The sequence below is a fragment of the Heloderma suspectum genome, chromosome 2, assembly GCF_057233095.1.
Source record: "Heloderma suspectum isolate Gila_16-S chromosome 2, 16-S_ref, whole genome shotgun sequence".
Classification (NCBI taxonomy): Eukaryota; Metazoa; Chordata; class Lepidosauria; order Squamata; family Helodermatidae; genus Heloderma; species Heloderma suspectum.
Genome location: NC_139459.1, coordinates 51,425,825 through 51,450,757, shown reverse-complemented (window position 1 = coordinate 51,450,757; position 24,933 = coordinate 51,425,825). Strand labels below are relative to the sequence as shown.

Here is a 24,933-nt window from a genome sequence, read left to right as displayed (position 1 = left end):
GCATGGCCAGGTGTGGCCTGTTTCCTGGGTACCCCATGGCCAATCAAGCAGATAAAAGGCCTGGAGGTGGTTCTGAGTGTTACATTTGCATTTGGTAGCTGTTCACTGGAACCCCCAACATGAGGTCCAAAGAGGTGTCCATGCGAGTGAAGGAGGCCATCATTAGGCTGAGGAAACAACATAAACCCATCAGAGAGATAGCAAAAACATTGGGAGTGGCCAATACAACAGTTTGGAACATCCTGAAAAAGAAGGAATTAACTGGCAAGCTCAGCAACAGCAAAAGGCCTGGCAAATCATGGAAGACAACTAAAGTGGATGACCGCACAGAATTCTGCTCATGGTGAAGAGGAACCGTTTCACAACATCTAGCCAGGTCAAGAATGCTCTTGCGGAGGTAGGCATGTCATTATCAACATCTACAGTCAAGAGATGGTTTTATGAATGTAAATACAGAGGCTTCACAACAAGGTGCAAACCACTGGTAACGCTCAAGAACAGAAAGGCCAGATTAGCCTTTGCTAGCAAACACCTAAAAAAGCCTGCCCAGTTCTGGAATAAGATTCTTTGGACCGATGAAACCAAGATTAACTTGTACCAGAATGATGGGAAGAGAAAAGTGTGGAGAAGGAAAGGAACAGCTCATGATCCAAAGCATACCACATCATCTGTCAAACATGGTGGAGGCAGTGTTATGGCATGGGCATGTATGGCTTGCCAATGGAACCGGGTCACTGGTGTTTATTGATGACCTGACTGCTGATAAAAGCAGCAGGATGAATTCTGAAGTGTATAGGGCTATACTTTCTGCTCAGATTCAGCTGAATGCTGCCAAACTGATAGGACGCCACTTCATATGGCAGATGGATAATGACCCAAAACATACAGCAAAAGCTACCCTAGAGTTTCTCAAGGCAAAGAAGTGGGATGTTCTTCAATGGCCAGGTCAGTCACCTGATCTCAACCCCATAGAGCATGCTTTTCACTTACTGAAGACAAGACTGAAGGCAGAAAGACCCACAAACAAGCAGCAGCTGAAGGCAGCTGCAGTGAAGGCCTGGCAAAGCATCTTGAGGGAGGAAACTCAGCATTTGGTCATGTCTATGGGTTCCAGACTTCAGGCAGTCATTGACTGCAAAGGATTTTCATCCAGGTATTAAAGGCGATCCTTCAGTTTGAAATGATGTTGGTTTGTTCCATTACTTATGAGCCCCCAACGATGGGGGTGTGTGTATGCCACTGGCTGTCCTTCCTGAATGGTTAGTGTCCCACTTTTGTCACACCCCTTGAATTACAGCTGAAAGTCTTGACTTCGCTCCCATCTAGGTGTTTCCTTTCAACTTCAATGTGGTGGTGTACAGAGGCCAACTGCCAAAACAGTTATCCTTGTTCCAATATTTCTGGCCCTGACTGTATATGAATTTTACCTGGAATTGTGTTTGAATAGACATGTATAGGAGCTATACATCTTTTTTTTAAAAATTAAAAAAATATTTGCACAAGAACAAGTCCCAAGTTCTGGCACTCCAATATTTGTTGCTATCTTTTGTTGGGGGGAGGGCTACGATGATGCCTAATCATAGGTACACTGTAATCCTTGTGTCCCCCCTCCCCACTGATTTCTATGAGCAACGCTCACTCCGGCCCCAAGAGAAGAAATCATCTTGAAATTGTAAACACGCCCCATGTATTAGTCTGCTGTGCAAGTACATGGCTTTAAGTTTCCCTATCTGGCACTGCCCACCTGAGGAAGCAGCGCCCAACCATAGAATCCAGAGACAGAAAGATAAGAGTAGAATAACCCACCATCGGCCCTTACTGGAACTTCCAGTCTAAAATTGCACTTATTTTCCACTCCAAGTTCCAATGTACAGGATAGAAGGGTTTCACCACAGAGATTCCAAGGGATAGAGCGCCGCCGCTCTCCCCTCATAAATTATCCGGCCCAAGGAATATCATTTCGAGAAGCCGTTAAGGCTGGGTATCACCATACACATGAGACAACAAACCCTTTTTTAAGACGACTATAGCGCCGCCCTATCTCACCTTTCTCTATCGTGGGCCCTTGTCATAGCGGAACTCTTCTTCTCGATATTTGCGCCGCGACCGGAATGTTTCAAGTGTGGACCTGAATCAGAGAGATGGTTTTCCTAGCGGGGTTGTGAAGCGTGTGCATTTCAGTTCTTTGCTCTCCGTCTTGTGGAAATAAACTGGCAGGCTGCTGCTCCTGCCGCCGCCGCCGCCGCCTCACTTATTTTCCGTCCCGAGAAGAGAAGGGAGCTGACAAAAAAAGTCTTCAGTACCCCTCGTGTGTTATTAGCCTACTCCACGGCCAGGAGACGCTGTGGGGATAACGCGCCTTTCTCCCAAACCCACTCCTGTTCCTAGGAAAGGGAACCTTCCACCGCCTGACGTGGTAATTGTATTTGGCTTCCTTAGGGTTTAGAGGTCCTAAAGTTGTGATATGTGATAGTGATCTCAGTTTTTGTTATTGCGAGTGACCTTTTTTTTTTTTTAAAGGCCTCTGTATCGCCCCCGCTTCCAGCCCTATTGTATTCTCTTTTCATTGTTAATTCTCAACAGAACAAGCCATGCTACGAAGATCCGTGTTATGCGTTTCTTTATTTTCACGTTGTGACTGTAAACGTTTTATTACTTTTTAAGTGTTAAATTGCAGAAAAATGCTTTGTCCAAAGGAGTAGAACTTTCTAAGTTACAGAGTTCTGGGGAGGGAGGGGGGGAGCTAGACGCACAGTGAATTATTTTAAAATCTAGTTGATTTCTTGGTATCCAGAAAGTTGCCCATGATTCTTTCCAAGTTGGCACTCCATCTTGTAGATCAATTTAAACTGAAGCACAGAATCAGTGATGTGTGCAGATTCAGCTGAATTGATATGTAACAACCCACTTCAAATCATATCTCTGTTTCCTAAGTTAATATCTCAGATGGGGCTTTATGGGCCCTAAAGGCTCATGGGATTTCATAAGGGCTGTCTGTGCCAGCTACACTCAGTTGCTTTGTATGACGGGTGGGCAGCTAGATATGCTAGGATTTTGACTCACAATTGTTTAACAATAGCAACAGCAAAATGACTACCCCACCGTAAATTACATTGCTGAGAGTGTCAGCTATTGGGTGGTATAAAAATGTAATAAATAAAATTAAGAAACTTTGGGGTAACTAGGAGTGGATTTTTGTGTGGAAGGCTGTGAGATCAGTTAAGTTCTGGTCTCAAAAAAAAATTCCTGGGCTCAGAATTCTTTAATTCTAAGTGTATGTCCTTTCCACCAGGCTCCGACTGGTGGATGTCTGGGTTCTAGTAAAACCCCCAAAGTAGATTCTGCAAGCCTGAAGTCTACCTACTCCTGCTGTATAGCACATATATACTACACATGAATTAACTGCCTTGTTGCATCTGGCGAGATGCAGTCATTCATAGATTCAGTCCATGCATCATAATGCAGTGTGTGTTTTGATTAGTTATCCATTATGGCATATACTCCACCATAATATTGTTTTTAAGTAGAATGTAATAATTGAGTTTATCAATATTTTAACTAGGAGGACTTGAGCACAGAGAAATGGATGATGAACCTGAAAGAACCAAACGGTGGGAAGGGGGTTATGAAAGAACATGGTAAGTTTCTTTTTACAGATCTTGTTTTGTCATTCTTGTAAGAATTGCAGCCTTTTGTTGAATGTATATTATAATATCCTCTCCTTTTTATTTTTTGATTCTAGGGAAATTCTTAAAGAAGATGAGTCTGGATCACTGAAAGCCACTATAGAAGATATTCTCTATAAAGCCAAGAGAAAACGGTAAGCTCTAAGCTGCAAAATATAGACTGAGTAGACCACTGAACAATTGAATTCAGTACAAAAGGCACTTCAGAATAAATTACATTTTGGTGTAATGTTACAAATGGTTGAAAGGTTTTCAAATCCAATTTCACTTAGGCATTAAATATTTCCTCCATCCCTTCTATGAAGTTATAGCCAGATGAACACAATATGGCACTGACATCCACCTTTATCGCATCATTTAAAAACTCGTTATAAGTATTTTTACCTTGCTTTTCAGCTGAAAAAAGCTCCCAGAGCGGCTTAGAAAGATCAATAATGCTCTCAGGCTTACAATCTAAAAGACATGACACATTCTCATATTCTTCTGTTGCTGAATTGCTGTTTTTAAATTGTTTCTATCATGTTTTAAGTCTCAGGGCGCAATCCTATGGATATGCCCATGTGAAACATATGCCTTGGAACTATGAGGCTTCCTTGTATCTAGTGCCCTGCCGAGCTGCTGCCAGTAGGGCAGGAAGAGTGACAAAGGTGATTTTTGCCTCTCCGTTCTCCGTGTTTTGCTTTTTTTTCTCTAAATGGGTCTCTTAACCTGTGTAGTCTGCTTTTGCAACCTTGGGAAGTAGCCGGTGCGGTTCTTCTGCAGTAGTTGCGAGGGGGAGGGATTGCATGCTGGAGTCACCCTTCCGAGGTCATAGCAATGTCTACAGTCTTGGAGGGGAAACTCTGAAGAATCGTATGGTCCCTGGGACGCTGTCCTGGGCCCACAAGATTGTTCTCTTAATGGTAAGTTTCCTTTGGGACCCTATTTGGACCAAAAGGTGACAAATAAATAGGAAAAGGGATTGGGAGGAAAAAGGAAAAAAGCAAACTTAGGCATTAGTTCTTAATTACAAAATTCTTATAACAACCAGCTGGAATGGAAAAATAATGTCAGTGACATATGGATATTATCCAAAGCATATGTGTCTTAGGTGGCAATCCTATACATGCTTTCGTGGGAGTAATTCTTATTGAACTCAGTGGGACTTGCTTCTAAGTAAATATACATAAATACGTACCTAACAGTGCAATCCTATGTATTTCATTACCATTGGAAAAGTGTTGAGGTGCAATTTGTCTTTGTATTTCTGATGTAAGTTGCACAAATAATGCAATATAGTTTAACGTGTTGAGCTGAAATGGTTTTAGGAACACAAATTAGTTAAAGCTAAGTATTCTTAACTCTTCTGTAGATCAGATCACTTGTTTTTTATCTGAAATGCAATTTTAGTTTACACATTTCTAGCTAATGCATCTTTATTGTAAATTAGCTTCTGATCATAGAATCACAGAATAGTACAGTTAGAAGGGGCCTATAAGACCATCGAGTCCAACCCCCTGCTTAAAGCAGGAATCTAAATCAAAGCGTCCCTGACAGATGGCTGTCCAGCTTCATCTTGGATGCCTCCATTTGGGAGAGCCCACTACCTCCCTAGGTAATTGGTTCCATTGTCGTATTGCTCTAACAGTCAGGACGTTTTTCCTGATGTTCAGCCGGAATCTGACTTCCTGTAACTTGAGCCCATTATTCCGTGTCCTGAAGTCCGGGATGATTGAGAAGAGATCCTTGCCTTCCTCTTTGTGACAGCCTTAAAAAAAGTAAATATTCATTGAAAATTATCCATTAAGTTTGAATATTTGTGTTTAAAAAAATTCCACACTTCATCCTGTTTAAAATTCCATGGTGGTATACAATCCTTTCAATCGCAACATAAAATGCAACAATAAAATGGCTGATGATGATTTATTACATTTCTGTACTGCCCCATAGCTGAAGCTCTCTGGGTGGTTTACAGAAGTTAAAACATTAAAATACAATATACAGAACTTAAAAGCCATTTATGTAAAGGCACACAGACAATATACACAAACAACATATAACTAAGAACAACTTTGAACTGTCAGTCATAACTAAAGACACATCCGGGACCAATTAAAACGCATCATGTTAAGACTCTTAATTCTCAAAAACATGCACAAGTTAAATATGAGCAAACAAATTCTGTACTGAGGGTATGACATGAAATATTATAGGAATGCGACAGTACTGCTAATGTAAATTATGTTGTGCTCGGTGAATGACCCATACTGCAATGCCAGTAGCACTTGCTGGTGCATACTAGCGCAGTGTAATTTATGTTAGCAGTAGTGTCGCATTAAATATGGCCCATAGCATAATGATTAATAGGTGTAATTATTTCTTATTTTACAGAAACTTTGAACATCATGGACAAGTTCGACTTGGAATGGTAGGTTTCCTGTTTCTTGTTGGCTCTAAAACTTACTTTGCTTTAGCTGAAATTACTTACATTGAACAAGTATATTAGGGTACAATCCTATGCATGTTTAGACCGAAAAAAGCCCTACAGCTACATGCTGGCTGGGGAATGCTGGGAGTTGTAGGACTTGTTTCTGTCTAAACATGACTAGGACTGCGCTTTTAAATGAAATGGGGCTAGTACAGATGGTCAGCTACTTCTTTCTATCTGGGTTTGCTTTCGGCAATTTGACTATGTGGGAGGGTCAGCTGTGCCATCCGTCCAAAACACTTGGATTGTGGTGACATCTGATCTATTTAGGGCAGTTCAGATTATACTTTGTAAGCTTCTGGCAAACATATCAGGGGGGAGCCCTCACAAACTTTTTTTTGCCAAACTACAAATTACATGATAAATAATCCAGCCAGTCAGGTCCACAGAGGTCATCTGAATTCACCCTAAACAGAAGGTGGTTACTGTCTTTTGATAGCAGATAGAAAGCATTAGGGACGTATTGAATACTGCTGCTGGGTTCCAGCTTGACCTGTTGCAGAAGCAGGACCCACTGCTTGGGCAACAGAAAGCTAGCAGTTCTAAAAGCAATTCTGGAAACAAGTGGAAATGCTTGTTTCTGGATTGGGACAAATCAATGGAGGTTCCTCTTGCAATTTCTCCTGACCTGCCCCATTCTGGAAATGAGCAGTTTTGCTCATTTGGGGTTTTAGAACTGCTAGCTTCCCATTGAATTAGTGGTGGGTCCCGCTGGTGTGCAGGCAGGCTTGGATATGGCCCTAAGTTTTGAAAATTGCTTTTGGTAAATGCTATGGATTTGTAACTGCAGCTTACAACCGTTCAGAGTTGATGAATCAATAATCATTTTGGGATGTTGGAGTAAAATGCTGGATGCCCAATCACGGACCAAGATGAAAGGGGCAATTCTCCTTGGATATTATTTTACACTGTGTGCAGATTTATATTTAACATCTGCAGACTGATCTTATGTATGTTTACTCAGAAATCAGTTCCATTGATTCATTGGGGCTTACTCCGGAGCAACTATGCATAGGTTTGTAGTTTCAGATATGTCTGTAACTGTGAAAGGAGGAAAGATAGTAAAAAAGAGCCAACAACGGTACATTATCCCTGAAACTTGTATATATCCACGTAAGAGCTTGTGACTCCTAAGGTTAAGTTCTAGGGGCTATGTTTCACATTAGCTTAATATTTAATGCTTTTTTTATAAATATAATAATATAAATATTGCGTTTAGTTTTAATTTTGTCCTTTTAAAAATCCTGATATAGATGCGCCACCTCTATGTAGTGGTTGACGGATCAAGAACGATGGAAGACCAAGACTTAAAACCCAACAGGCTAACTTGTACCTTAAAGGTAATTATTTTTGGAAACATTATTTGTACTTCTCCAAGATAGCTCCAAACTGCAGTAGAGGATAAAATGTCAGAAGTGGACTAGGGAGATACAGGTTCAGATCCTTGCTCAGTCATGAAACTCACTGGGTGACCATGGGCCGCTCGCTATTTCTTAGCCTAGTGTACCTTGCAGAGTTGTTCTGAGGATAACATGGGTGGGGACAGACATGATACACCTCACCCTGAGCCACTTGGAGGAAGGGGTTGATATAAATGTAAAAAATCAACTCCCATCATCTCCCTTCTGTGAAAGCAGAAATGATTGAGATTATTACTTTTACGTGAACTCTGGACACTGCCCAGAGAAGTCCAGTTATTGGGCAGTCTGAACATGCAATAAATAAAACTAAATACACAGCTGTATTATTGCAGCTTTCTGTTATCTGATTCATCAATATATATTTGTCTGCTTTGCTTCCATGAACCAATGTGCAGTTTGATCATAAGCATGTTTACTTAGCAATCCCACTGAGTTTATTGGGACTTAATCACCAGGAAGTATGCTTATGATTGCAGTTTTACAGGCCTATCCTAAGCATGTATGCTCAGAAGTAAGTCCCAATGTAGAGAGCCAGTGTGGTCTAGTGGTTAGAGTGTTGGACTGGGACTTGGGAGGTCCGGGTTCTAGTCCCCATGTGGCCATATAGCTCACTGGGTAACTTTAGGCCAGTAACTGATTCTCAGCCTGACCTAACTCACAGGGCTGTTGTCAGGATAAAATGGAGAGGAGGCCCATGTAAGCCTCCTTACATGGGTTCCTTGCAAGGGGAAAAAAGGCAGGAGGTAAGTGTAATAATAATAAATAAAGGTTGTTCATTCATTTTTTAAATTACATTTCTATACCGCCCAATAGTCAAAGTTCTCTGGGTGGTTCACAACATGATAAAACCTAATATAAAACCTTTAACATACAAAAATGGAAAACAGTTAAAAACAATTAACAATAAAGCTACCAGGACCTAACTTAAAAACTAATATTAAAAAGGCCCATCATATGCTGTCAAATGCCTGGGAGCAGAGGAAAGTCTTAAAAAGATGACAATGTTGGCAGCAAGCAGACCTCACTGGTGCCAACATTCCATAATCATTTCACAATTCCTCACTGGAGCATTCCACAATTGGGAGACCACCACCTTGAAGACCCCCTCCCATTTCACCATCCTCCCAGCCTGAGGAGGGCTTCAGATGTTGATCATAGTGATTGGGTAGGTTCATAGCAAGAGAGGCTCTCCATCAGGTATTGTGGTTCTGAGCCGTATAAGGTTCAGTAAGTCTGTTCAATAAGTAAGTTTACTAAGTGTGTATAGAATTGGAGCAATAATTGCTGACTTTTACAGCTAAGCTGGTTGATCACACCGGCTAGAGAGGAATCAGTGTCTGACTCCTGCTGTTGTTGTTCAGTCGTTAAGTCGTGTCCAACTCTTTGTGACCCCATGGACCATAGCACGCCAGGCCTTCCTGTCCTCCACTCTCTCCCGGAGTGTGCTCAAGTTCATATTCATTGCATCGGTGATGCTATCTAGCCATCTCATCCTCTGCCGTCCCCTTCTCCTTTTGTTTTCAATCTTTCTCAGCATCAGGGTCTTTTCCAGTGAGTTTTCTCTTCGCGTTAGGTGGCCAAAATATTTGCGCTTCAGCTTCAGTGTCTGTCCTTCCAATGAGCAGTCAGGGTTGATTTCCTTTAGGATGGACTGATTTGACCTCCTTGCAGTCCAGGGGACTCCAGCACCCACAGTTCGAAGGCATCAATTCTTCAGCGCTCAGCCTTCCTTATAGTCCAGCTCTCACAGCCATACATTACTACTGGGAAAACCATAGCTTTGATTATACGAATCTTTGTCAGCAAGGTGATGTCTGTGCTTCTTACTATGCTGTCTAGGTTTGCCATAGCTTTCCTCCCAAGGAGCAAGCGTCTTTTAATTTCATGGCTACAGTCACTGTCTGTGGTGATCTTGGAGCCCAAGAAAATAAAATCTGTCACTGCTTCCATTTCTTCCCCTTCTATATGCCAGGAAGTGATGAGGCCAGATGCCATGATCTTAGTTAGCATACTGTTAATTCTCATAAACATAATGAGAATTAGATCTTCCTTAAATTTGCTCCTGAAATAACAGTGCTAACCATGACTTCATGGCTTTTGTGAATACTTCCTAGGCATACTTTTTAGACAACAAAGGTTAAGCTTTTAAAAATTTATTCTGAATAATTGTTCTAAATGTGGCTGTGCCTGTGAAGATGTTGATAAAGCGGTGGTATATAAAGTACCACTTCAGTACTGATTTTTCTAACTGTTTCTCTTTCTGTAGTTACTGGAATATTTTGTTGAAGAATATTTTGACCAAAATCCTATTAGTCAGGTATGTACACTGTGCTGGACACAAGAAAGCCCCGGGAACTGTTGCTTCTGAAGATAATGAACCCCTGTCTGTTTAAATGTATAGTTTTCCTGGGAAATAGTGAAGGCAAGAATTGGGAGCCTAAAAAAAAAAAAGTCTTAACTATAGGTAGATAAAACTTTATTACAGTCAAAGACCAGCCCAAAATAGATAGATGAATTTAAAAAAGAAGTTCATTAAAATTATCTGTCATATATCCCCAATCAAATTAATAAACACTTCAACACAGTGTAGTACTAATGTAATGCAAATCAGCCATATTGGGTGGATGGCATTACTCCCCAGACTTTATCTTTCATCCAGCTAGGTAAATCCGAGCTCCCTCAGCATCCTTCTTCAAACACCTATCGCAGCCGCAAAGAATTTGGCAATACTATATGTAAATATCGAGTTAGTGTCAGACAACAATATATAGGTATATTGTTGTCCTGTACGACTCGGAAAACAATTTATCAATGGGGAGATGAGTGCAGCATGAATGTCTCTATAAAATATACAGCACAACAAAATGTGCTCTGTAGTTTCTGTCTGTTGCAGGCCACAGGGGCAAAGGCGCTCTGACCAGGGGAGGTCTTAATTATGAATCCTGGTGGGTCAGAAAAGATTCCAAAGACAAAATGCAAACGAAGTCAATGTGTACTTTGTGCTGAAATAATATTATTTCAATTTAATAATATAAATATTTATTATTATTATAAATATTTTATAATAATAATAATAAATGCCCTATCAGGATAATCTCATTTCTACATCAGTAAAAGACTAAAGCCATATGTGAGCATTGCCATACATGCAATTACAATCACATGGAGCAGGAGAGCTAGGCCTTGCCTCATGGACCCTCCCCCACCATCTCGTCCCCGGCTGCCCCTACCCCTGTATCCATGCATTAGAGGAAAATGTTAAGGGGAAAGCCTCTTCTGTGCATAGCTGGCTCCCCTCTTCAGACCTTTACTCCATGCATGGATTGGGGCCAGGGGCCAGTAGACATGGCCTCACTTTCTGCTCCATGCGATTAAAAATGTGTGATCTAGAAAACGCCCGAATAGGGCTCAGTGCTACAGCCTATATAAATCTGCATGTATGCGCTGATCTTGCATAATTTATTTTGCTTTCACTAGCTACGGGGAAGGGCAGGAAGCAGCGAACTGCTCTGAAGCCCCTGACCACTGGAAATCTGATTTCATCCCTTCTCTTTCCCCTTAAATAAGTTAGAACTTTTATTTCTGTTGTAAATATCTTGTTTTGCTCTGGTTTTTTTGTGACTTATGGTTGCAACAATAAAGATTGACTAAGCCATGCTGGCTGGGGCATGCTGGGAGTTGTAGGACTTGTTTTTGACTAAACATGCATAGGATTGCACGCTGACTCATCCCTTCCTGGCTTCTGACTTCACCAGGCATTACCTATCTTCAAGCCTGTCTTTGCATCCATATAGGCTAGAAACCTCTTATTTTAAAAATGGGAAGCGAAGACTCTCAGGACTCTGAAATTTGCAATATCAAACTCCATGCTTTCTGCAGCATGATTATTTAATGGATAATGCAATAGATAGATCCCTAAATATAATGGAGTTAGTTATCTAATTACAAGAAATTTTATAAATGTTTTTTCATACATTTCATATGCAGTTTCTGCTCAGTCTTGTTCCCAGCTGTAGCTGGTGTAGGTCAAGGAGAACTAACATTGGCCTCCTTATTGGGCTGCAAATATTATGAGATTTTATTGCCCTATGAATCCTTTTAATAGCAGACATCTTTCTTGCAGGTTGGCATTATTATAACTAAAGGTAAAAGAGCTGAAAAACTGACTGAACTTTCAGGTATGAGCACGACGTTTCTTCATTATTTTTCTGTATGGACCGTCTTTTCTATATTCCTGCCTCATCCTCCCATTCTTTCTGATATAAATGGTATAAATGTTTGATGTTGTCCCAATGTGCACCTTATAATGTAATTAAACGTATACTTGCAATTTATGGATAGTTGTTGGATGGCAGTTGCAATGTTAGAGAGAACATTGTAACTTTAGACTATGTACAAATGAAACATTACTTGAGGTCTGGAAACTCACTTGCTGTGGAGTGTTTAAATAAGCTCCAGACCAGAGTTGAGCTGGGGGGAAATGGAGTAGTATCCATTAGTAGTGCTACCCCGAGTAGACTCATTGTGATGAAGTTAGTCATGATTAAAAGTCCCATTCATTTCAGTGGGTCTGCTCGAAGCAGGATTATAAGCTTCCAGCAGACATTGTCTGTGTACCATCTTGATTGGCTGGCACATGTAACATCAAAATCCTCTGGTGCCCAGAATAGCTTTTCAACTTTTAAAGGACATTTGTGCTGCTGTTTAAGTAAAGCAGTGAATGAACATTCAATAGCATAAATGTACCAGCAGCGCTTTTAAGAAATAGAAAAATCCACCCTGCCTGAAACATGTGGAGACAGGCAAGAATGATGACTGAACCATCATTTAGTTCAATGGTAAATTTATTTGTGACTTGCACTGTAAAGGCGGTGGCAAAGCTAGGCTTATTCCATAGGAGAAAAAGTGGTAGCAACTATTGTTTTTTTTATGCAACTTCTACATGCAGTCTTACCTAGCCAAGGAAATGCTGGTGATGCCAAGTGCTGGCACTCCGTTTACCCATAGTGTGAGTGAAGCTAGGTAAGATTAGGCCTAATGGGCATTGTACAAAGATGAGGATGGGTATGAGCATAGGAAATGACAGGGTTGGATAATTTTTTGATGTTTTCTCTAGCTTTTTAAGCCTGGGTCTATAGAAGAGCAAGTTTGGGAAGTGTGGTAAAAACATGTTTGATGCCAGTAGAGTTTATTTTCTTTGTTCTTCTTTCTCTTAACTTCAGAGCCTTTCTGTTTAAAATATGATAATGGGTCAATTTTTACTCATAGGGAATCCAAGGAAGCACACAGCTGCTCTGAAAAAGGCTGTAGATATGAACTGCCTGGGAGAGCCTTCTCTATATAATGCCTTAAGCTTGGCCACACAGACATTAAAGTAAGTACATGGTGGCTACTTGAAAGCACCTTCTTGTTTCATTTTTTGTTTCATTTTATAACAACAGACATATGAGTTTGTTCTGATTATAATCACCCTTAGGAATGGCCAAAAACATGGAGTAATTTATTAATAAGTGTTACTTTTGAACATCAATATTTCATTTCGTAGAGTATTCCTTACACAATCGTATTCCTCCCCTGACTTCCATTGTTAGCAGCAAACCATAGTTTGCTGTTACATCTGAACTAGGCAAACAATGACTTGTTTGCAAACCAGAATGGAAACCAAAGTATATTCCTGATGGATTGTTCCTCTTGGTCATTCTGTAATTTAAAAGTGCTGCAGAAATATTCTGGTTGCTAATGTGTGCTATGTAACATTGAGAAATGTTTCAAGGTCACGTGATTTATTTTTTTTGCTTTTTGCTGCTCTGGCTGAACCATCAAACTAAATAGCTAACACAAATATGGGTGCATGCACATATTTATGTGTGCGCGCACACACACGTACACTTCATGCTGTATATATGTGCAACTGTATCTCTCTGCATCCAACACTTGGGTTTGCTTCTTTCACATAAGAAGGAACTTAGCTAATCCCATTGCAGTTGAAATGTAAAATAAACTTCTCACATATCATTCATGTAAAAACAGTGAGTGTATGCCTTAAATTTGAGTAATTTGGCACTTGTTTTTGTAATTCGCATAAATGAATACTTTACTCTGTACAGGCACATGCCAGGACATACAAGCCGAGAAGTTTTAGTAATATTCAGCAGCCTGACAACGTGTGACCCTTCCAATATATATGATCTAATTAAGGTATGGAAGGTTTTTTTATTACTTAAAATGCTAAATGAATGCTGAATTTGCGAGACAATTGAGATGACCTAGGGAGACCTTCTTGGGGGTAAATATTTGTCACAAAATCCTAAAAGTCTTGGGCCTTTTATAGTTTTCGGTTCTCATTGCATGTGTTTTTCTCTTTTATTTTCATGCAAAGTGTTTAAAGACAGTTAAGATCAGAGTGTCCGTTATCGGCCTTTCTGCTGAAGTTCGAGTTTGCACTGTACTTGCCCGGGAAACTGGTGGTATGTATGTGTGTGTGTGTTTATGAATATAGTAAGATTCTAAATACACACTGATTTTTACATATTTAAAATGTGAGACAATAGATGATCATGTATGGGAATGATTTCCACCATTATATTTCTCTTGCCCTCATTTTTAAAAAACAGATTTGTAGCCATATTGTAATGTACCTTTATTGTTTTAGTGGCCTCTGTCCAATAATAGATGTAAGATGTTTATTTGATTGAAAATGAAGTTAAAACCATGAACTTAAAATTTAATTTGAATACAGTTGTCATGCAGCAGAAGTTAAATTGTGCTTGTATTTAATGTATTTTGATTTTAAAAAATGGTCTTTGGGGACAGATGGTAACAGATCTATGAATGAAAGATTAGAGAAATTGCATAAGTAGTCATTTTTTAATATAGTTCACATATCTCATAGTTAGTACTATTTAGGCTTATCCAAATTACTTTTCACTTTAAAACCATTTTGGTTGCAATCCTATCATGATGGCCATGAACCTCCAAACTTGGAGGTCTACGGCGATCTAATGCAGATTGGGAGGAGCGGAAAAGGCAATATTTGCCTTTGTGCTCCTCCCGCTCTGTATTTTGGCTAGATGGGCTTTTTCGCCTGTCTAGCTGGGGCGCATCAGAGAGGAAGGAAAGGAGGCTGTGCAGGCCTGAGGATACATCATAAGCCAGCCTCCCACATCCCCTTCCCGCCCACTGGCACGCCCCCTTTCAGTCCTCTCTGAGGTCACTTTTGCAAGCTCGGTGAGGCAGCCTACTCTCTCTGTGCCCGCTGGGAGGGGGTGGGGGCGGGGAGCTCAGATTCCTGGCTCTGACGTCAGAGCAGTGTCTCCAGCCTTGGATCCAGGAATCCGAAATATCCTGTGGCCCCCAGACTCTCTAGGGGCCACAGGATTGCTCCCTCCATCTCTTTTGGCTTGTGATGGAGTGAGTGTAAACCTTTCTCTTTACTATTAAACCAACACAGCTGTTACACAGACATATCCTCAATCAGACCTGCGAATAGGCCCACAAGGCACTAGCCAACAAAGTATTTTACTAAGCCATCTGCCCACATACACCTGTGTTAGTCATAAAAAACAAACAAAAAAACCCTTCACTTTTATAGAGCTTCTTTACTTGAACAATTCTTACCACAGGCAACAAGTTGAGTGGATATTCACAACCCTGCTTTCAGTTGCTTAAACTTCCATTTTTATTTTCATGTGTGGCAGGCACCTATCATGTCATTTTAGATGAAAGCCATTATAGGGAACTCTTGATGCACCATGTCAGTCCACCACCAGCCAGTTCAAGTTCTGAAAGCTCCCTTATTCGAATGGGTAAGAATTCTATTTTCTTTAATGATCCATGTAACACTGTTCATTCCCTAGCTGGTTCAGATGTAATGGAGGGGAAAGACTACAAGCCCAGGGCTTGCTGTGGTACATCCTTGTAACGCTAAACAGTAGTTAGTGTTACATCTGAACTGGCTCTACTTGTCGTTCTGAATCCAGAAGCAGGTAACTTGCATACTCATTAGAGTGCTGTGCCAGCTTAAAACAGAGGCAACTGTGGGCAAATCCAGAGGCAGGTAACTTGCCCTCTGCATAGTCCAGAGTGAAAAAACTATCTTGAGCTAGAGGATTTTAGTTGCATGTTGTGGCTGGAAGTAATTGGCATAATTTGTCAACTAGTATACTTGATAATATTACACTTGACTTACAAAATATTTATGTAAACTCTCTGTAAAATTTGTTTACTACAAATCAATACTGTTTTGTAATACTGGCTTTTGTTACTGCATGCTGAATTCAAAGTGTATCTCCATTGTAAGCCATGGAGTAGCATAGCACAGGTATTGTTGGGCACATATGCTTAGAAGAAGCAACTGTTCTGAAAGAAAATACTATATTAATAGACATTTGCAGACATTAAAGGTTATGAATTATGTGGGTTCCTAACCAACAGGATATTATGTCCCAAATTATGTCTGACTGCAAATGTGGAGCACTATTACAATCAAGCTTTCTAAGGGTGCAATCCTATGCTGGCTGGGGAATGCTGGGAGTTGTAGGACTTTCTTCTGTCTAAACATGCATAGGATTGAGCTCTTAGTGACTCTATGGAACTATGTTTTTTTCCTTTCTCTTCCTTAGGCTTTCCTCAGCACACAATTGCATCTTTGGCTGATCAGGATGCAAAACCATCTTTTAGCATGGCGTAAGTAAGGTGTGGCTGGGTTAGATGTTATGTTACATGGACCACGGTCTGAAAAGCTATGTTCATGCATTGGGCAGCCAGTGACTTCTTTGAAATATTTTCTTCAATAGTTCTAAGAGCATAAGAGGCAAACCTCTGAACAGCAGCTGCTTGGCTCTTCAGCTGTCAGAAGTTAATCAGTGAAAACTTCACAGACAGGTTTTGCTGTGCTGTCATTCTTCCCCAAATGCCTGCATCGTTTTTATAGTTTAGGTGTTGAATTCTATTGAACTAAAACCAGGCTTTGCTCACTACAAATTATGAAAGTTAGAATTCCAGTTGAGCTGTTTTTCTAAGAGAGAATGCTCCAGAGTCACGGTGCTTGTAAGTGCCTTTCCAGATGGGTTGTAATGACAATTAATGCATAGCTCTTAGTTTTGCCATTGAAGATAATCCAGATACGTTTCCGTCGCATGACAACCACATTTCTGCAGCAAACTGCAGTAACATTAGTGGGAAAATGTAATTCTCTTTTCAGTGCTTGAGAAAGCCTTATTATTTCTTTAATTGTGGTAGCTTTTTAAACAACTTAACCATGAAGTTTCTTGTGTATGCCTAATGCCATATCTCACCATTACAAGCAACTCTATGCAAATGGTTCAGAATGTTTCTGTGCAACTTCTTCAGGGAAAACAAAATATTTGGTTCTTTATAGGCACTTGGAAAACAGCAATGAACCGGGCCTTACATTGGGAGGATATTTCTGCCCCCAGTGTAGAGCGAAATACTGTGAGCTTCCTGTGGAATGCAAAGTTTGTGGTGAGTAACTGTGCTACTGTGTTTATATATGTCTACTGTAATGGGATATGCTTAAAACAACAACTGTAAAAGCACGAAAGGAGACCACAGGACTTGATTCTTGCAAAAGTTCAAGTTGCAACATAGTGGTTATTGCTGAAGTTCTGCTACTTGCGTAGAACCTCTTGCAACATTTGCACTACACTTGGATGACACTTCCTCCATAAATGATCCAGAATTGTATTATTTTGAATGTACCATGTGCACTAGAAAACAGTCCAGTCTCAGGCTGTTCCAGAGTTCCCAAAATATAGATGTGACTGGTCCTGAGGGAGCCCCCTGCTTCTAATCAGCTAACTCCTCATTTCATTAAAAAAAATCCCATTCAAGTGAAGTTAATATGCTGGAGTCTAAACTATGATTAGAGTGCTGAGCCATCTTTAAACAGAGGCAACTGTGGTCACCTTGTGGTCTTCCAGATGTTTCGCCCTACAACTCCTATTAAGGGCTATACTGGTTAGGCTGATGGGATTGTACTCTCCAAAACATCTGGAGGGTACAAGTTGCCCACCCCTAGATTACAGGGTGTGGGTAGAATAGCTTCAGGACTGCGATATCTGGAAGAATACTAGTAAATATTAGTATGCAAGATTTCTTCTGTATTCAAAGTTTGTTGAAGTTTAATGACTGTCACAGATACAAATAGAATTTGAGTTCTAGCCCTGTGCCTTAAGTGTAGTGTATGAGGTTCAGCTGATCAAAACAAAATTATCCTAACTAGCTGATCTCTTGCAGGTTACTGATTGTGAGATTTGAAAACAATGAGCTGTGAGCTGCTTGGGTGGTCTTCAGAAAGCTGCTTTCATGACTTGGGTGCATGTTTTTTTTTAAATGTACAATCCTGAAGAGTTGTGTAAGCTGCCCTAGGGAGAGGATGAAGTGCATTCATGTTAATGAATTAAAACTGTAATAGAAGTATAAACTTTTGTGTGAGTATTTTGAAGTAAATCATCTTACAGTCTGCAGATGTTACTGTACTTTTAGAAACGTAGGATCATTGGAATGGGAAGTCTTAAGTGCTGCTTGATCCACCTTGATTCAGCCACTCATATCAACAAACCTGCATGCTATCCGACATCATCAGTTGCAGTGTGCATTCCCAGTGTTTAATTACTTAGCAAAGTGGAGCTATAGATCAAGCCTGCCTAGGAGTTATGTCCTTTAATCTAGAAGCCCTGCACATTAATCACAGGTATGATGCTGACTGTGGTTACTTGATCATGTGCGGGGAGTGCAGTCTGAAGATGCTCATAATCTCTCTTTTTACAGTTGTTAATATCTTTCTGACATTCAAAATCAAGATCCATGGCTAAGCCATGGTCATTTCCAAACTTACATGGAGAAGAGTAGAACTATATTTCGTGAACAGCTTTTACAGGGAGCAGAAGTTTGAAATATCCATAACAAGTTAATAAGTAAGAGCTATTTTAATAGAGTAAATGTGAATTATTCTTCAGGAATCTTTTTATAAATAACCTATGATGATTTTAGGGCTCACTCTAGTATCTGCACCGCATCTGGCTCGATCTTACCATCATCTCTTTCCTTTGGATGCCTTTCTGGAAGTCCCACTGGAACAGTATATAGGAGAGCGGTATGTAAGAAGATGTCTGGTTGGAGCAATTGAAATGCCAGGGCAGTTGTTTTTCTCTCTAGTAGTTTGAAATTTAATGTTTCCAGCATGTAACTAGTTAATTGCTTGATCTACATACTTGTCCCAGGCCTTGGTGAACTCACAGATGATAATTGCCCATTTGCAGGTTTTTCTTTTTTCTGTAGATGGTGACATTTCTTTTGATAAAAGATGCCACACAATTTCTTTTTGCTTGGAACAAAAAGTGAATTCTTGTTTTGTATGGATTTTATTGAAACATGTTTTTAATGGATTTTTTAATTGTATCCACTTTATGTGTTTTATCTTGTATGTCACCTTGAGAAGGTTCCATCTTCAAAGGCTGCCTAGAAATAATTTTAGGTAGACAAATAGATCCTGATATAGGCCTTTTTTTTTTTTACCAGCTCATGAATTTTGTTTTGTCAACTCGTCAGTCCTTTTTGAAAGTGATCATCATCATCATGTGCAGCGGTGGTAAACTGGGCACTCTTCATAGAAGAAGAGAAATGTCCGAGAGAGAATGTTATCTGACAGTAGTCTGTGTTACCAGTATTTGTAAGATTTTCAGATCAAAGTCTATCACTCCTCCCCATTGCAGTTTCCATCATTTCGAATAGCCCAGATATTATGTGGCATTATTTAATATTTAAGAATGCAACATTCTTGTACTGAAACAAGGAAAAGAGAATCTGCGAGGAACGTTCTGCTAATATGGCTTTGTATTATTGGACTGTTGAGTGTTTCTCTATGCATCATGAATCCTCATTAAAGGTGACCATTATCATGGTTGAAATGTATGCCTGGGATTTGAGTAACTGGTTCTGATGATCCTATATCCTGTGCTTAAAATAATTGGTACTTTATGGATGTGACAGTATCAGTGATAGTTATTATATTTACATAATACCACCCATGTATATGGCACAAATTACAAGAGGACAGATTTTCCCAAAGGGCTTGCAATCTATAATTCAACAAAGGGGAGACAACAGGGGAAGGGGAGACTGTTATAAATAGGGAAGGAATATTTCAGCTACACATACTTAGGGTTAATTACAGTAGGACATGGAAAGTAGGGGGTTAGCATGGGTCATATGTTTACTAGTTTCACTAATAAATTTTTGTAAATACTCTCTTTAAATAGCTATTGTCAAGGATGCCATGGAGAAATCAGAGATCAACATGTAAGTCTTGACAAAAATAAATTATTTATGTAGCTTTATATTATAAAGACACTAGGGTTTTACTCAGTTGCGTATTTCAGAATATATATGCTCCTTCCACCACAAATAGACAGCTGAAATTTGGTATATACACAGGCCAGCTCAACTTGCTTACTAGAAGAGTCTGGCATTTTAAAATCTGATTGATACACACAGTGTAGTCCAGGGGAACCTCCAAATCATGGCCCAGTGTAGACCTTGGCCCTGTTTTATCTGGACCCCAGCACCATCCTCAAACCACATCCCCTCTGCCTAGGCCACACCCCTCTACCCATTCTGGCAGCATTATCAAGGGAGAGCAGTTCTGACAGGGAGATGAGTGGAGCTGTGAGAACAGGTCACTCTCTCTTTCCTTCATGTTTCCCCTTCAACTTCACAAAGTTCCAACAAGGAAAACCAGAGAGAGGGGGGGGGGGGAGGACAGGAGATGGGCAAATGCAGGAGCTCCATGGTTGGCTTCCTGCATTTGCCTGTCTATTTGTCTGTCTACCAGTCAGCATCTCTATCTTGTTTCCCTGGAGAGATGGCAGGCAGGCAAACTCAGGAACAAGAGAGACAGATGCTGATGGTTAGGGAGGCAGGTGCATGTACAACTATGGAACTCCTGTGTTTGCCTGGCCGCCACCATGCCTCTGGTCAGTCTTTCCTTTATTCTACTTGCTTCTGCAGAGGAGAATCAGAGAAAGAAGCGTGTGTACATGTACATTTATTTTGAAAAGTAATAAGTTTTCAGGTGTTTAAGACTGATCTTAGGCAGAATACACAGACTGCTCTAAAACACATAAGCTAATTACAAGTTCAGTTAAAAGTCATAATAAAGAAGAAGGTACAGAAGAGGCAAAGGGAAAATCAATACTTCCATAGTTTTGGGGCCACCACTGAGAGAGCCCAGTCTCTTATGCCTGTCAACTTAGCTGATACTAATGGCAGGTACCAGGCAGACACTGGATGAGAATCAACTAAATAAACCCATGTGTAAAGTTATTTGGTATACATGAAGCAATAATCACATTAGTGCTATTATCTGCTGTGATACAACTTTTAAATTTCAATTTTTTTCCCCCAGGTCTATATCTGTAAAGTCTGCCAGAGTGTGTTTTGTGTAGAATGTGATGTTTTTGCTCATGATACTCTGCACTGCTGTCCTGGTTGCATTCACAAGCATCCTGCACCTCCCTGTGTGTGATGCCACCCATGGATCAACCTTCTTATTACATTCCTGTGGGTAGAAATCCAGGTCGACTGTTCAGTGAAGCTCTTTGGCAAAATAGGTTAGAGATGAAAGAGAGCACCTAGCTGTATGCTTATGTAAATATTGTCATACCTATTCTGTAATATAGATGTGTGCATGCATTACTTGTATTTGTAACTTGTTTTTGAAAAGTGTTTAATTTGCTTTGGAATTAGTCTGAATGAAGTGCCAATTTGTATCTTTGAAAGTGTTAAATTGGTCTTAAACTAAAATTATGGGTCTTGCTCTAATACATTTTTTTAAAAAATTACTTCTTAACAAAGATAAATCCTGCAGTCCTAAGGACACTTGCATAGAAGTTTAACTGAAGTCATTGGAACTTAACATCACAGACAGGATGCAACGTACCTTCTTTGATTCCCCCTCTGAACCTTGGCTCTCATGATGGAGCTGCTCCTCTGTTCCACTCGGTGTAGGCAAAGGTTGAGAGTGATGCCAGGTAGTCATCAATTGTTTTTCAGCTTCAGTAGGCAAGAGCTGGAACTGAACTGCACAAAGCATATGCTCTGCACATTGTATCTGAGGTGAAGAGTTCTATTTCTACTCAGTCATATTTTTAGGAGGCAAACCAAATGTTTGGATATATATGTAGCTGTATTCTATTGAGATAAGGTCAAATTACCTGTGGTTCTACATTTTTTCTAAAACATGTATCGTTCTCTGTTGTACGGAAAGGGTAGAGCATATACTTCGTCACCCCTTTCAATAGAAGTTCTCTATGCCATATCGACTTCTTTTGAGAAAGTTTCAAAACTGTCTAGCCATCTAGTATGGAGGAACTTTTGTCTGAAACTTAGGAGTCCAAAGCCCCCTTGGCACATGGAGCTGGTTATGCCATTATTTGTATCCTAGCCAAAGATTATAAAGCATTTTCACACTAAAACTATTATAAAAATAAAACAATCCAATCCAAATTCTGCCTCTTTGACAGAATCCCAGGTTCTGTGTTGAATTACAAGTTTAGCAGAAGTTCTTCTAGTTGCATCATTTGGATTTTCTAAGACTTAAGGACTGGCTGACAGAGGGTGCGGGAGGGAGGGAGGAGTGGACAGGTATAAAGAAGCAAGGAACAGAAGCAATGGTAGCAGGCCAGCAAGCTGCCTGGGCCCATAAGTCACACTGTCTTGACACCTGAAGCTCTGGGCTTCAGTTGTCAAAGATTATCCAAAAAATCCTAGCCAAAGATTATAAAGCATTTGAGCATGCCCCAAATACCGTCTGCACAATTTCTCACAGCCAAAATTACTTTTCAGAATGGAAATGTAGATTCTCAAGAGGCAGCCTATATAGACATATGGACTGAAAAACTGTACAATCACTAAGTTGGGGCAGGGCAGCTGTTATGGTCCGGGAGCTAAATTGCTCCCCTGGACCCATCCAGCAGCCCAGTTGACATTAAGGGCCCAGGACCTCATCGTTGAAGCCTGTCCTCTCAAAGCCCCACCGGCCTCTCCTGATGTTATCTGCCCCTCCTCCAAGCAGCAGCTGAGTCAGGCACCTCCTTTATGCACTACATGAATTGGGGTGGCACACAAAGGAACAATCTAGTCTGATGAGCTCTAGAGAAATGAAAAACTTGCACACTCTTTTGTAGCATTTTGGTGGGTCCTAATAAAGATATTACCCAGCTCTGAATTTTGGATTTTTTTCTCATGGACCAGCATGGCTATCTTTGTCTTTTATAGAGCTGTGCAGGTTGTTTCACCAAGCATGGTTTTAGACCTGTTTCTCAGAGAACATCTGCATGCTTTGGGACCTTTGCTCAAACTGATATGAAATAATGTGAAAGCATTTGTGGACAATACAGATAAAAGACTGGTATGATTAGCATAAACATGCCCTAAAGTGGGGAACCTCCAGCCTGGCCTATGGAGGTTTTCCATCTGGCCCACAAGCTCCTTCTGCAGATCTTGGCCCTTCTCTATCCAGCTCTGTGCAGGAACCTCCTCTGTTCTTATCTTTGATCAGGCATTTAAACTTTAAATATCTTTAAATTTTAGAATTGAGCTGTACTTTGCATGCTTGAAAGCTGTTACATTGGGACTTTCTCCTGAGTAGACATGCATGGAGTTGGTGGGAAATTGTCCAAATTGGTATGAATGACATCTGGCCTACCTGCTTTGGCCCCAGCCGCGCTCTCCTTTGCCCTGCCCCCTATGCCCTTAGCCCTGCACACTGCTAGAATATGCTCCCCAAGATGCTTCCCAAATTGGAATTTGGCCCTAAGGCTGAAAAGTTCACCACCCTTACCCTAAAGGTTGCCTATTCCTGTTTCTTTGGCAAGCTAATGTTGGAAACAGCCACCTCTTCAGACAGACTCCCCTAAAAGGAGTCAGAATGGACTAGAATAAACTGTTTGAAGAAGGTAAGTTTGGAAGAATAGGTGGCCAGAAAAAAAGGCAAAAATGAAGGATCGAAAAAGAGCAAACTAATTCAGATCTCTTTTCCCGCTTTTTATTTCAGGTTAATCTTGTCAGCTACTGATACCGAGATACAATTCATTCTTTTGTCTTTTTACAAATTAAATCATGCTTTTTAAAAAATTTCTCTGTCTGAAAATATCACTGAGATATTCCTCATCATTGAAATTTCCCTGAAAAGGCAATAATGTAATTTCCCCCCTGTCAAGGAATGAGGAGGGGAAGGAGGATCTCAGCTGCCTGGACCAGCCCCAACCTCCCTACAAGGGAGGACTGCCCAAGTCCCGATCCTGGGATCTCCTTCCCAAAAACAGGACTGGCCAAACCTGGCCTTTCAGTCCCCCAAAATACCCAGTAGCCACCTCCAAGAAGCACTGAAATTAGCACTGAGGTTATGCAGGGAGATCACACCAACTAAAGGTTGGATAAACGTTTATTAAGATCAACATTAAGGGGTAGAGGGAAAGGGAAGAATGGAAGTAGCCAGTTACACAGAGGGTACAAAGCTAAATCACTTAACTATAAACAGAGCACTTCATGAATGCATACCCAAGCAAAATAATAAATCTACCTGGCCTATCCTTTCATACCTAAGTATGGATCTCCCTGGATAGCAACCAGTCGTCTGCAGATCCAGGACCACCAGGATGAAGGGAGACCCCCATGCCTTGACCTCAGCCCTCTTTTAAAGCCCAGCCCTGGCAACCCAGGGCAGATTTTCCTTCAGCCAATCACTGGCTCGGCCCCTTGGTGGCCACCCTGGCCTCCAAGAGGCTGGAACTCCCCACCACCTCCAGCTGTTGGCACTTTCTAAGTGCCTTGGGCAAAGGGCCGAGGAGCCTCTAGATTACAAACAATTCCTGGTGGCTGCATCCAACGTGACAGCCGGACCCGATCTTATGGCGGAAAGCAGGCCATTATCCTTGACACCCTCCCATTTGGGAAGATGAAATTTCAGGGTGCGTAGCTCAGATTTTCCATCTTCATCTAAATAAGCTCAACCCCCAAACCAATTAAAACTAATAAAACAATGAAAATGAAAGACATGTACAAGGCATAGACCAATCACTAACATTACAGTTTTTCATGAACCCACTAGTTAAAATCATCCCCTTAATTCAATAAAAATTATTTTATTTCTTTAACCAACCGAAGGGGAAGGGGGAAAAACAATTATAACTAAAACTTCCCCTTGGTGGTAACTATAATTTCTCTGGATTAAAAGGAACATTTTGCTCTAACCTGCAACAAAAAGAGGTCTATTGGGCCAAAACAAAAACATAAGGTCCTCAATCAGGACTGAATGCTGAGCCAAGGAGGCTCGCTC

General features: G+C 40.6%; 1 protein-coding gene across 5 annotated transcripts; it reads left to right on the top strand.

Moving 5' to 3' along the window:
* The first annotated feature begins 1,931 nt into the window (after positions 1–1,931).
* On the top strand, positions 1,932–22,821 carry GTF2H2 (general transcription factor IIH subunit 2). 5 transcript variants are annotated; one of them, XM_084833527.1, is made up of 17 exons: positions 2,156–2,416; positions 3,563–3,638; positions 3,743–3,820; positions 5,314–5,443; positions 6,057–6,093; positions 7,407–7,493; positions 9,841–9,891; positions 11,698–11,752; positions 12,843–12,948; positions 13,682–13,772; positions 13,954–14,041; positions 15,272–15,379; positions 16,196–16,259; positions 16,954–17,057; positions 18,588–18,690; positions 19,856–19,895; positions 21,001–22,821. In XM_084833527.1, exons 5-17 carry the CDS (start codon positions 6,091–6,093, stop codon positions 21,118–21,120), a joined length of 1,020 nt encoding a protein of 339 aa, XP_084689653.1. In that variant the 5' UTR covers positions 2,156–2,416; positions 3,563–3,638; positions 3,743–3,820; positions 5,314–5,443; positions 6,057–6,090; the 3' UTR covers positions 21,121–22,821. The 5 variants fall into 5 exon arrangements, 4 of the variants coding, with proteins under 4 accessions (XP_084689651.1, XP_084689652.1, XP_084689653.1 ...); XM_084833525.1 differs by lacking the exon at positions 5,314–5,443 and having other exon boundaries at positions 1,932–2,416; XR_014787634.1 differs by lacking the exon at positions 5,314–5,443 and having other exon boundaries at positions 2,144–2,416; positions 19,116–19,895.
* The last annotated feature ends 2,112 nt before the right edge of the window (positions 22,822–24,933 follow it).

Bases quoted from the DNA above. Each gene is read 5' to 3' on its own strand.
- GTF2H2 (XM_084833525.1), top strand. From the start codon at position 3,583: ATGGATGATGAACCTGAAAGAACCAAACGGTGGGAAGGGGGTTATGAA. The intron at 6,094-7,406 runs GTAGGTTTCCTG...ATCCTGATATAG, and splicing joins GACAAGTTCGACTTGGAATG to ATGCGCCACCTCTATGTAGT. The intron at 18,691-19,855 runs GTATGTAAGAAG...CTCTTTAAATAG, and splicing joins GAACAGTATATAGGAGAGCG to CTATTGTCAAGGATGCCATG.